The sequence below is a fragment of the Bos indicus x Bos taurus genome, chromosome 5 (genome assembly GCF_003369695.1).
Source record: "Bos indicus x Bos taurus breed Angus x Brahman F1 hybrid chromosome 5, Bos_hybrid_MaternalHap_v2.0, whole genome shotgun sequence".
In the NCBI taxonomy this organism is placed as follows: Eukaryota; Metazoa; Chordata; class Mammalia; order Artiodactyla; family Bovidae; genus Bos; species Bos indicus x Bos taurus.
In genome coordinates this window covers 10,189,509-10,201,406 of record NC_040080.1, presented here as the reverse complement: position 1 = coordinate 10,201,406, position 11,898 = coordinate 10,189,509, and the positions used below count along the sequence as shown (strand labels likewise).

The window sequence follows — 11,898 nt, the reverse complement described above, 5'->3', positions numbered from 1 at the left end:
CACCCCAGTATTTTTGCCTGGGAAATCCCATGGACAGAGGAGCCAGGTGGTCTACAGCCCACGGCGTTGGAGTCGGACACGACTGAGCGACTGAGCATGAGCATAAAAGACTTGCTTAAAAGGAGGGATGTGAGGGGCTGGGAGTAGCGAGGTCTCCCCACCTTTAGGAACTTCTGGACTTTCCAGTGTGAGGTCTCCATCCCAACCTGCCCCTGTGCACGTCAGTTGCTCAGTCATGTCTGACTCTTTGTGACCCCATGTACGGCAGCATGCCAGGCTTCCCTGTCCATTACCATCTCCCAGAGCTTGCTCAGACTCATGTCCATCAAGTCGATGGTGCCATCCAACCATCTCATCCTGTCGTCCCCTTCTCCTCCAGCCTTCAATCTTTTCTAGCATCAGGGTCTTTTCCAAGGAGTCAGCTCTTCACATCTGATGGCCAAAAGTACTGGAGCTTCAGCTTCAGCATCAGTCCTTCCAGTGAGCATTCAGGACTGACTTCCTTTAGGATGGACTGGTTGGATATCCTTGCAGTCCGAGGGACTCCTAAGAGTCTTCTCCAGCACCATAGATCAAAAGCATCCATTCTTTCGTGCTCAGCTTTCTTTATGTTCCAACTCTCACATCCATACGTGACTACTGGAAAAACTGTAGCTTTGACTAGATGGACCTTTGTAGGCAAAGTAATGTCTCTGCTTTTTTATATGCTGTCTAGGTTGGTCAAAGTCAACCTGCCCCACCCTGTCCCCTAAATCAGACTCTGCCAGGCTGGCTGATGTGTTGCACTTGCTTTATTTCTCACCATTTACAAAAGTTAAACAGGGAGCTATGCGGGGTGGGAGAGGGGGTGTGCAAGGGGCTTCTCCCCACTGGGACAGAGAAGGGGGAAGAGTTTGAGGGGGCACAAGGTAGGCCCCCAGGGAGAGTCCGGAGTCCCTGGAGGGGAAGAAATGGTTCTGTCCCCTGATTCCGCCTGCTTTCGTTTGAAGGGCCCAGACCCTAGGCCAATGCCCTTGGAACTGCTCAGGCTGGGGTGTGGTTTGGGGAGGGGCGGTCACCCCCGGTACCAAGGCCCCAGCTCCTTGGATCCACTGCTGCTGCTTCCGCTGCCGCCAGCTCTAGGCAGCTGGGCAGGTGTGGGTGGCGGGGACGACCTCAGACTCCAGGTGGAGGAAGGCGCCTCAGCGGATGAGGGGCGCTGAGCGGTCATTGGTGACGGTGGGACGCAGCTTTACGGTAGCAAAGGGGTTCGTACCCCTGCCGGGGGTGGCGGGGAGAGGAGGGAGTGAGAGGGGCCAGGTCCCCAACTGGCTGGGGATCTGGGGGAGGCATCTGGGCATCTGAGCCAGGGGTCCGCCCCTACCTCCTGTGCCCACGGGGTCACCTCCACTCAGGCCCACCGTGTCTCCCCCACAGCCCTCTGCCGAGCCCAGCTCCCTCTGACACTTGCTCGGGGACTCACCGAGGGAAGAGCTCTGGGGGTTGCTGCTCCCAGGATGCAAGTTTCTGCAGTGAGGGGGAGGGAGGATCGGGTTTGGTGGGGAAGGAGCAAGCGAGTCCCCCACCCAGCTCCCCACTCCAGCAGGGCAGAGGACTGGCCCAGAGGCCTCTGCAGTGCCAAGCTCCTGCGAGATGAGGTCAAGCATTTGAAAACACAAAATGCTGTGGGTGTAGACTCAAGGAGCCTCTGGGCCAAGTGCCATCTCCCAGGACTAACACCGCCCCAGAGGGGGCCCTTTTCCAGTGCTCCTATCAGGACTCTGGGGCTCCCCTCTGCTACAGGAATCTTTCCCCCCCACCCTCCACCCCGGACTCAAGAAGCCCATTCTGTCCTTCCCTGCACAGATGGGCAGGCTGCGGCTGGGCTGGGAGGGTCCCCTCCAGCCAGCCAAGGGATGGCAGGGAGGGTTACCTGGTCTCCCTGCCCACTGGCCCACCCCGGGGTTGAGAGCAGGCTGCAAGAGGGGGCTCACCTTGACGTCACTGGCCACCCCCATGCTGCCCATGCTACTTCGGCGGCTGCTGGGTAAGGGTGTAGGTGCGGGGCTGGGGGTGCGGCTCGGGATGTGGCTTGGGGTTCGGGAGCGGGACTGGCCATCCCAGTAGTCCGAAGATGCTGTGGAGTTGCCTGGTCGGTCCAGGAGGTCATCAAGGCTGTGGCTACCCCGGAGCGGGTAGGACCTGAGTCCAGAGAAAGGAGAGAAGAGAAGAGAGTCAGGGTTCAGGCCCTGCTGCATCCAACCCCATCTGCTGGGCCCCTGAGCATCCCACATCCTCTTCCCCTGGGTGAAAGGAGACTGTTGGCTTGAAGGCAGTCCTGAGAGGGACGGACAATGACCTTCAGCCTGTAGTGAGATGGGGGCGCCCTTTCTCCAGGGGCCAAGGGAGGCTGGGCCCACTCAGGACTGCAGCTCAGAGATGCCCTCCCTGGTGGGTGGGGCCACTGCCCCCGCCACCCACTGAAGCCCCTGCCCTACCTCTGACCAGCGGTACCTGGAAGGCAGCTCATTCACAGGGCTCCTGGGGTTCATGGAGGTCACTGGGTTCAAGGGGTTCATGGGATTCACGGGCAGCTCGTCCAAAGGCTTCACATAGGCCTCAGGGAACCAGCCGCTCCTGTAGGGTGGAAGCAAGAGGCCCAACAGCAGTGATCAAAATGCCACTTCTAAGAGGGGTCGACGACTACTGGGCACTGCTGTGTGCCAGGCGTGGCTCAGAGTAACTCCCTTCATTCTTTGAAGGAAGTCTTTGCTGTCACTCAAAGCCACCCGCCCAGACTCATGGGTCCTACCAGGGGCTGGGGTGTCTTAGAGAGGGGGAACTGGAGATCTGAGAAGGAAATCATTGTATCTGAGGACATGGAGTGATAGTTTCATTCCCTACTCACTGAGCACCCACTACACGAGGGCCCATGGAGAGCCAGACGCAATCCCTGCTCCCCTGGGGCTCCCAGCCCGGCAGGGAGACAGATCCACAAACAGATGATTACGAGGGTGATGCCCAGGGGAGAGGGTGGGCTGGGGTGGGGGACCACAGGCAGCTGTGGGAGCCCAGAGGAAAGAGCACCGGAGCCAGGGGTGCCTGGCTATTAACCCTCCACCCTGGGCCCCCTGGTTCCGGTGACTCTGGGCATCCTGCCCGTGGAGTCTTTGTCTGATTGGAAGCTCATTACTGCACCTTCAGAGCAGCCAGGGTCAAAGGAGAGACACTATGATCGATGTTCCCTAGCCTTTTCAGATTCCACGGAATCCATCAGATTATGCAGAACACCTGGGCAAGTGTTCTCCAAAGAGCCACCATAGACGCCCCACCTCAAACCTGATCGACAACATTCTCACCTAAAGGTAACTGGAAGCTATTTCAACTCAAACTGACAAAGTAAAACCATTTTCAGAACGTTTTAGTTCTCTTTTCACCATAATATGCCTACTAATGAAACTTGCCATCATTTTCCCTAACCTGAATCACAGAAAGAATAATGATGTCCCAGGACTGTGATTTGAGACCTCTGATCTAAAAATCATACCTCTGATTTTTTTAATTAATTTTAATTGGAGGCTAATTACTTTACAATATTGCAGTGGTTTTTGCCATACATCGACATGAATCAGCCATGGGTGTACATGTGTCCCCCATCCTGAACCCCTCTCCCCACCCCATCCCTCAGAGTCGTCCCAGTGCACCAGCTTTGAGTGCCGTTTCACACATTGAACTTGGACTGGTGATCTGTCTCACATATGGTAATACACATGTTTCAGTGCTATTCTCTCAAATCATCCCATCTCACAGAGTCCAAAAGTCTGTTCTTAAGTTTAATTAGGTCCCATTTGTTTATTTTTGCTTTTATTTCCAATATTCTGGGAGGTGGGTCATAGAGGATCCTGCTGTGATGTATGTCAGAGAGTGTTTTGCCTATGTTCTCCTCTAGGAGTTTTATAGTTTCTGGTCTTACGTTGAAATCTTTAATCCATTTTGAGTTTATTTTTGTATATGGTGTTAGAAAGTGTTCTAGTTTCATTCTTTTACAAGTGGTTGACCAGTTTTCCCAGCACCACTTGTTAAAGAGATTGTCTTTAATCCATTGTATATTCTTGCCTCCTTTGTCAAAGATAAGGTGTCCATATGTGCGTGGACTTATCTCTGGGCTTTCTATTTTGTTCCATTGATCTATATTTCTGTCTTTGTGCCAGTACCATACTGTCTTGATAACTGTGGCTTTGTAGTAGAGCCTGAAGTCAGGTAGGTTGATTCCTCCAGTTCCATTTTTCTTTCTCAAGATCGCTTTGGCTATTCGAGGTTTTTTGTATTTCCATACAAATTGTGAAATTATTTGTTCTAGCTCTGTGAAGAATACTGTTGGTAGCTTGATAGGGATTAAGTTTCTGCACATCAAAGGAAACTATTAGCAAGGTGAAAAGACAGCCTTCAGAATGGGAGAAAATAATAGCAAATGAAGCAACCGACAAACAACTAATCTCAAAAATATACAAGCAACTCCTACAGCTCAACTCTAGAAAAATAAATGACCCAATCAAAAAATGGGCCAAAGATCTAAATAGACATTTCTCCAAAGAAGACATACAGATGGCTAACAAACACATGAAAAGATGCTCAACATCACTCATTATCAGAGAAATGCAAATCAAAACCACTATGAGATACCATTTCACACCAGTCAGAATGGCTGTGATCCAAAAGTCTACAAATAATAAATGCTGGAGAGGGTGTGGAGAAAAGGGAACCCTCTTACACTGTTGGTGGGAACGCAAACTAGTACAGCCACTATGGAGAACAGTGTGGAGATTCCTTAAAAAACTGGAAATAGAACTGCCTTATGATCCAGCAATCCCACTGCTGGGCATACACACTGAGGAAACCAGAAGGGAAAGAGACACGTGTACCCCAATGTTCATTGCAGCACTGTTTATAATAGCCAGGACATGGAAACAACCTAGATGTCCATCAGCAGATGAATGGATAAGAAAGCTGTGGTACATATACACAATGGAGTATTACTCAGCCATTAAAAAGAATACATTTGAATCAGTTCTAATGAGGTGGATGAAACTGGAGCCTATTATACAGAGTGAAGTAAGCCAGAAGGACAAACACCAATACAGTATACTAACGCATATATATGGAATTTAGAAAGATGGTAACGATAACCCTGTATACGAGACAGCAAAAGAGACACTGATGTATAGAACAGGCTTATGGACTCTGTGGGAGAGGAAGAGGGTGGGAAGATTTGGGAGAATGGCATTGAAACATGTGAAATGTCATGTATGAAACGAGATGCCAGTCCAGGTTCAATGCACGATGCTGGATGCTTGGGGCTGGTGCACTGGGACGACCCAGAGGGATGGTATGGGGAGGGAGGAGGGAGGAGGGTTCAGGATGGGGAACACATGTATAATTTTTTTTAAATTAAAATTGAATAATAAATAAATAAATAAATAAAAACCAACATTCAAAAACTAAAAAAAAAAAAAGTCTGTTCTTTACATCTGTGTCTCTTTTGTTGTCTCGCATATAGAGTCATCATTACCATCTTTCTCAATTCCATATATATGCGTTAATATACTGTTCTAGGTGGTTTTATAATCAGGTCTTCCCAGGAGGTTGGCTACATGCCTGTTTAGGGAACTTTCAGGGTGGCACCCTGCTGCCCTCCGACGTGGGCCTGCAAAGCAGGTGTCTTTCCCACCACCTGTGTTCTTGGTTACATCTCTACCCATTGGCTCCTCCTTCTGTTCCTTATCCATTCAGTCACCTGCCATCCACCCATCTATCCACACAATCATGCTGTCCATGCATCACTCATCCATGAGGGCAACCACCCCAGGACCGCCAATCCACTAACCCATCCATCAGCACTTGCCCACTGCCCACCTCTCTGTCAATCCACTCACACACCTCTCCAATTAGTCTAGACGTGCACCCCCCATCTGTGCATCTTTCCGTGCCCCCCTGTATCTGCCCATCTGCTCATAGGAACAAGCATCCGCCTGCCTACAACATCCTCATCCAGTAACCACCTACTAACCCACCCGGTGAGCACCCTCACGTGCACCTGCTGACTCCTCTGTGGATGTTCCATTCATTCATCCCCTCTTATCCTCACTCATTCCTCTCTCCTTAGCATGAGTGGGCCTGAGCACCACACAGTCTCTTGCCCGTAAAGCCCTGGGGGGAGGGCACTGTGTGGCTGCAGCGAGCTCCCACCTTCCCTCTTTTCTCTGGCAGAAAGAGTGGTCCCTGCTCTCCTCCAGGCTTGCAGCGACTGCAGTGTACTCCCCCGCCTCCCCCTTTTCTACTGCCTGGTGTCAAAAGCAGCCCCCGTTTATGTTCTCTAAGGATTTCCCCCGTGCCTGACTGCGAGGGAGTGAGCACACTCAGCTTGCAAGGTCCCAGCATCTCCCCTGCACCTGGCCCACCTCTCTGTCCAGTCTCTTCTCAGAGCTTGGCTCACTTTGAGGTGCATGGTGGGTGCTCAAGCAGTAAGGTTTCGTAGTGTTCCCATTTGTGAGAGAACCTTTCCCTTCCCCATCCTCTACCATCCTCTCAAGGGCCACCACCCTGAACTTGGTAAAGAGGTTCTTCCTTCCCTGCCAGAAGGGATGAGGAAAATAGGGTGGGACGAGGAGAAGGATGGGAAAAGGGGAGAGCTGTCCGAGGCCTCAGGGACAGCTGCTATCCTGGAAGACTCGGAGCTGGAACCCAGGCCATCCAGTCCTCCTTCCAACCCACCCTGCGCCCCGGGGCTCCCACTCACGAGGATGAGCCCTCCAGCTTGCCATAGAGCCAGCCGTTCTGGGCTTCGGGCACCAGCACCTCGACGACGTCTCCGGCCGAGAAGCGCAGCAGCGTGTGGTTGGCGCCCTCCGAGTGTGAGACCAGAGCGCGGACTCTCCGGGCGCCGCCGCCGCCGCCCCCACCGCCCGGGCGCTCGCCGAAGGAGTTGGAGCGCGAGCGCTGGGTGCTGCTGCTGTAGAGCGAGGCTGAGGGAGGGGCGGGAGAGCGCCGCGCCACGTGGGTGGGAAGTCCTCCCTGGCGTCTACCCTCGATCCCTCCTGCTGCCGCGCAACCTCGGTTCCTCTTCCCGGCCCCAGGTCCCCAGCCTGAGACCCCGGCCCTCCCTCTGCGCTCCGGGGGCTACTCACAGGCGGACGGCGTCCGGGGCAGGGACCGGCGGTGGTCTGGCTCCAGCTGGGACGCGGACCTCGCCTCGGCGGGCTCGGGGCCGTAGGAGCCGGAGCCGTGCCGGCTGCGGGGGGAGCCGAACTCTCCCAGGGCCCTCTGGGGCTGCTAGGGGTAGACGGGCAGGGGAGGGTGGGGCGGGGAGGGGCGGGGCGCGGCGCCCTATTCCAGCCCCCACCCCCAGTCCCAGGCCTCGGCGTAGGGGTTCTCGGGCCGCCGGCCGAGCCACCACGGGGGCGCGGAGGCCGCGCCGGGGCGGAAGGAGCGGCGGAGGGGCGCTGCGTAGACCGGCGCCCTCGGGGGGAGGAGGCTCCAGGCGGCGGGCCTCAGGCCCCAGGGTCCCGCGGAGGGTGCCGGGGGCGGCGGGGGCGCGAACGGCGGCGGCGGGGGCGCCCAGGGCCTCACCATGTCCAGGCGGGTGGGCGTCAGGCGGCCCGAGGGGTAGGGCGGCCCCAGCACGGGGCCCAGCAGGCCCGGGGAGTGGGCGCGCGATGGGCTGCGGCTGGCCTCCGACTGCTCCTTCCACAGCAGCACGCGGTTCTGGAGCATCCCCCGGGCCTGGCCAGGGGGGGACGCGAGGGTCAGCGAGGTCTGAGCAGCCAGCCCCCAGACTGCCCAGGGGACCGAAAAGTGGCACCCTCGACCTGGAAACTCGGGCCCTGCAAGCTGAGGGTGGCCGGAATTTCTAGCTGGAAGGAACCAGAGGTCGCTGTGGTCACTTTGGGGTCACACACCGTCCAGGCCTCCCGGTCCTTTGTCGAAGGCTCTTCAGTTTTCCTGGAGGGGCCTCCCCTGGCCCCTCTCTCAGTCTGTGTGCTTTGAGTGGGGCTCCGCCTCGATCTGATACCGGGGTAGGGGTACAATACAGGTTTGACCACTTGGGTTGCTCCAAGACTTCCCTGGTGGCTCAGACGGTAAAGTGTCTGCCTACAATGCGGGAGACCCAGGTTCCACCCCCGGGTTGGGAAGATCTCCTGGAGAAGGAAATGGCAACCTACTCCAGTATTCTTGCCTGGAAAATCCCGTGGACAGAGGAGCCTGGTAGGCTGCAGTCCATGGGGTCGCAAACAGTCCGACACAACTGAGTGACTTCACTTTCACTTCATCCTCCTGGCTACAGAGATGGAGTCAGGGATGGGCACCTACCAAAAACTGTGACCAAAGAGCCAGTCCCAGGACTTGCCCTGGAATAATCTGGAAAATTTTATTCTCTCACCTCATGGAGTTTGCTAGATATCAAGAGAGGGTGAAGGCAGAGGAAACTTCGGCTAAGCAACAGAGAGGGGCAAATTTCTGATGACAGCTTGTGTACTCCTGGATCCAACTATACCTGAAAGGCTCAAACTTCCCAGTGACTAATAAACACTTTTGTGTAAGCCAGCTTGAGTAGTTGTCTAGAAGAAGCCTTTCAAATAGTTCTTCCAATAAGCATCCCTTTTCTAGTATCCCCAATACATGGGCATCTAATTCTGTTTGGATACCTTCAAGGACAAGAAACTCAGCAGCTGACCACATAGTCCATAAAAACGTGGGATTGGGGAGGGCTTTAAATGTTAGACCTGCTGTGCTTATTAATCATGTTTTAAATTTTCTGTATTTTATGTTTTGACATCCTCTGTGTGTGTGTATGTGCTCAGTCACTCAGTCGTGTCTGACTCTTTGCCACCCCATGGACTGTAGTGCGCCAGGCAATCTGTCCATGGAATTTTCCAGTCAAGGATACTGGAGCGAGTTGCCAGATAATGCTTTGACATCCTGGGCCTTGCTAATTCTGAAAAGACTGCACCTCACTGCTACTGCTGCTGCTAAGTCGCTTCAGTCACGTCCGACTCTGTGCGACCCCTAGATGGCAGCCCATCAGGCTCCCCGGTCCCTGGGATTCTCCAGGCAAGAACACTGGAGTGGGTTGCCATTTCCTTCTCCAATGCATGAAAGTGAAAAGTGAAGGTGAAGTCGCTCAGTAGTGTCCGACTCCTAGAGACCCCATGGACTGCAGCCTACCAGACTCCTCCGTCCATGGGATTTTCCAGGCAAGAGTACTGGAGTGGGGTGTCATTGCCTTCTCCCACAGGACTAGATAATTCCTAGAGATAGTAAACAATTTGAGCACACTTTTCATCAACCAATCAAAACCCCATATCTTGGGACTTCCCTGTGGTTAAGACTCCACACTTCCACTGCAGCGGGCGCTGGTTACATCCCTGGTCCGGGAACTAAAATCTCATGTGCTGGGTGGTGCAGTGAAAAAAAACAAAAACAAACCAAGAAACGAAAAAGCCTGCATCCTCAATTATCTCCTTCTAACACACACGGAGACAGCATTTCCCCTGCCCTAAATCATCCAAGCCAGGTACTGGACAACTAGAGACAACTCCTATAGCCCAGAGCTCACTGAAATCATTAGAATCATCTAGTTCTAAACCTGCCGACCCTGCTTGGCCCATCCCTTCACCCAGAAACCATAATCAAGGTTCTGAGCCATACTTTCCCTTGGCTGCTTCTGCCTCTTAACCAAACCCTGGTGCTACCCCAACTTGGCCCTGCATGTCGTGGCGTGGCCCTTTCTCTTGGAAAGTGTGATATGTAATAAAACTTCTTTCAGTGGCTTGGATCGCTCTGTGTGGTCACTCAGGTCATCCTAGGTACAATCAGAACACCCTGCTCTCCAGTTATAAATGTCTCTCCATTTTCTATTCAAACATTGGCTCCCTCAAGGCCAAGTTCAGGACTGTCGCCTTAGGAAAAATAAAAAGCTTCTTTTTGAGGACCTCCCTGGTGGTCCAGTGGCTAAGACTCTGTGCTTCCAATGCAAGGGGTCAGAGTTCAACTTTGGTCAGGGAACTAGATCCCGCCAGTGGCAACCAGGGGCTTTGCCGGTGGCTCTAGTGGTAAAGAACCCACTTGCCAATGCAGGAGATGTAAGAGACGGGTTTGATCCCTAGGTCTGGAAAAACCCCTGGAGGAGGGCACGGCAACACACTCCAGTATTCTTGTCTGGAGAACCCCATGGACCGAGGGGCCTGGTGGGCTTACAGTCCATAGGGTCGTGGAGTCAGAAATAAGTGAAGCGACTTAGCATGCACACCGCAAACCGAGAGTTCGCCTGCCAAAACTAAAGATCCCACGTGCTGCAACTAAGACCTGGAATGGCCAAATTTGAAAAAGTATAAAACAAGCTTCCCTTTGTTGAGCATCAACTCTGTGCCAGGCCCAGGGTTAAAGGCTTTACCTCCATTATCTTACTAGATTCTTCCAATGGCCTGGGAGGTAGGTGTCATTATTACAAAAGAAGATGCTGAGGATCAGAGCAGTTAATGACTGTCTCAAGGTCTCGAATCTAGTAAGCAACGGAGTGGCCTGTACTTGTCTGTCCTGAGGAAGCTTCCTGTGACTGTACTTTTCAATGATTGTTCCCTTCAGTCTGGCCCAGTTGCTGAAAATCTGATCTCAGGCAGCAAAACAGAGCTCAAGTCACAGGAGCAACTAGTCCAGTTGGTCACTAGGTGTCCACCCCCTCTTTGCCTTGCATAATTAATTAGCAAAACAACAGAAAGACAAAATGCCAAAGGCCTTTGTACACACTTGTTTTGGAGGCAGTTAGCAAAGCACGAGCATACGATTTTGCTTACCATAAAGAAGGGTTTTTGTCCAATCTGAGAGCACCTGCCAGGGTACTAGGGGAGTCTCAGAGTCTTGGCCTGGACAAGACTCAAGTTGACTGGCTCCCCTCAGCCCTGCATTTAGGCAGCTTAGTCGGTGGTTGGGAAGAAACATAGAGTAGACCATGGGAGAATTTCAAAAATCGTAACGGAGAGCGAAAGCCATTCTAAGTATGAGACAACTCCCCCAAACTATAGAAGACTGGTAAACCTAACTAAAAATATATATTTTTTTAACATGGCAAAACTCACAATAAGCAAAATCAAGTGATCAATGACAAATTGGGAAAATGTTTGCAACTCATCACCAAGAAAGGCTACTTTCAGTAACATATCAAGAGTTCCTATAAATTCATAAGAAAAATGGAGGAAAAGATACTGACCTGTCACAGTAAAGGAAATCAAATGGCTCTGAAACATGAAAAGATGTCAACCTCACTTATAAGACAAGTGTAATGTAAAACTACACCAAGATACCATTTTAACCTTTCTGATTAGTGAAGATCACTGTTGTCAAGGAAATAGGGAATCTCCGCCCTTGCTGGTGGAAATATAAATTGGTATAGCCAATGTTTCTATCCCTGGACACACTAATCCCATTTCTAGGTACTTATCCTAGAGATCTACTTGCACAACTGAGATAAACCCAGGGTATAAAGGCATGTTATTGATTAGACTTGGGCTAAGCAAGGGCTGATCACTGGAGACAGAAGAGAAAGACACCTTTTTGAGCTTTGGCACTTAGAGTTCTTTCAAATCTTGTGCATTCTGCGTATAGAAATAGTTAGCAGGTACATATTTATATTTAACTGTCTTAGGAGTTAGATCTTGTATGTCCTAAAGCCCAGCTGGCTCAGAAAACACGCTACATATTCCCCCATACCTACGGGAAGTCTGGTTCATTTAATCAACTGCTTCCTCCTGAGAGGTGATCACTCAGCAGGAAGCAGCCTTTCTCCTCTTAATGCTGGAGTTAACTGTTCAGGATACAGGCAGAAAGAGGAGTTTCCTTCCAAAGAAGATATATACATGGCCAACA

At 52.2% G+C, this 11,898-nt stretch overlaps 1 protein-coding gene across 4 annotated transcripts in view; it reads right to left on the bottom strand.

The window, feature by feature from the left end:
* Positions 1-773: 773 nt before the first annotated feature.
* Positions 774-11,898, bottom strand: part of BAIAP2L2 (BAI1 associated protein 2 like 2) — a 30,352-nt gene continuing 19,227 nt past the window's right edge. Inside the window, exons 8-14 of one of the 4 annotated variants that reach the window (XM_027540817.1) lie at positions 7,606-7,758; positions 7,164-7,308; positions 6,776-7,001; positions 2,494-2,616; positions 1,974-2,181; positions 1,463-1,506; positions 774-1,257 (exon numbers count right to left, since the gene is read on the bottom strand). In XM_027540817.1, coding sequence (XP_027396618.1) covers positions 1,182-1,257; positions 1,463-1,506; positions 1,974-2,181; positions 2,494-2,616; positions 6,776-7,001; positions 7,164-7,308; positions 7,606-7,758 — 975 coding nt within the window. In that variant the 3' untranslated portion in view covers positions 774-1,181. The remainder of the gene's footprint in view (positions 1,258-1,462; positions 1,507-1,973; positions 2,182-2,493; positions 2,617-6,775; positions 7,002-7,163; positions 7,309-7,605; positions 7,759-11,898) is intronic. The other 3 variants (XM_027540815.1, XM_027540818.1, XM_027540816.1) reach the window with 3 other exon arrangements.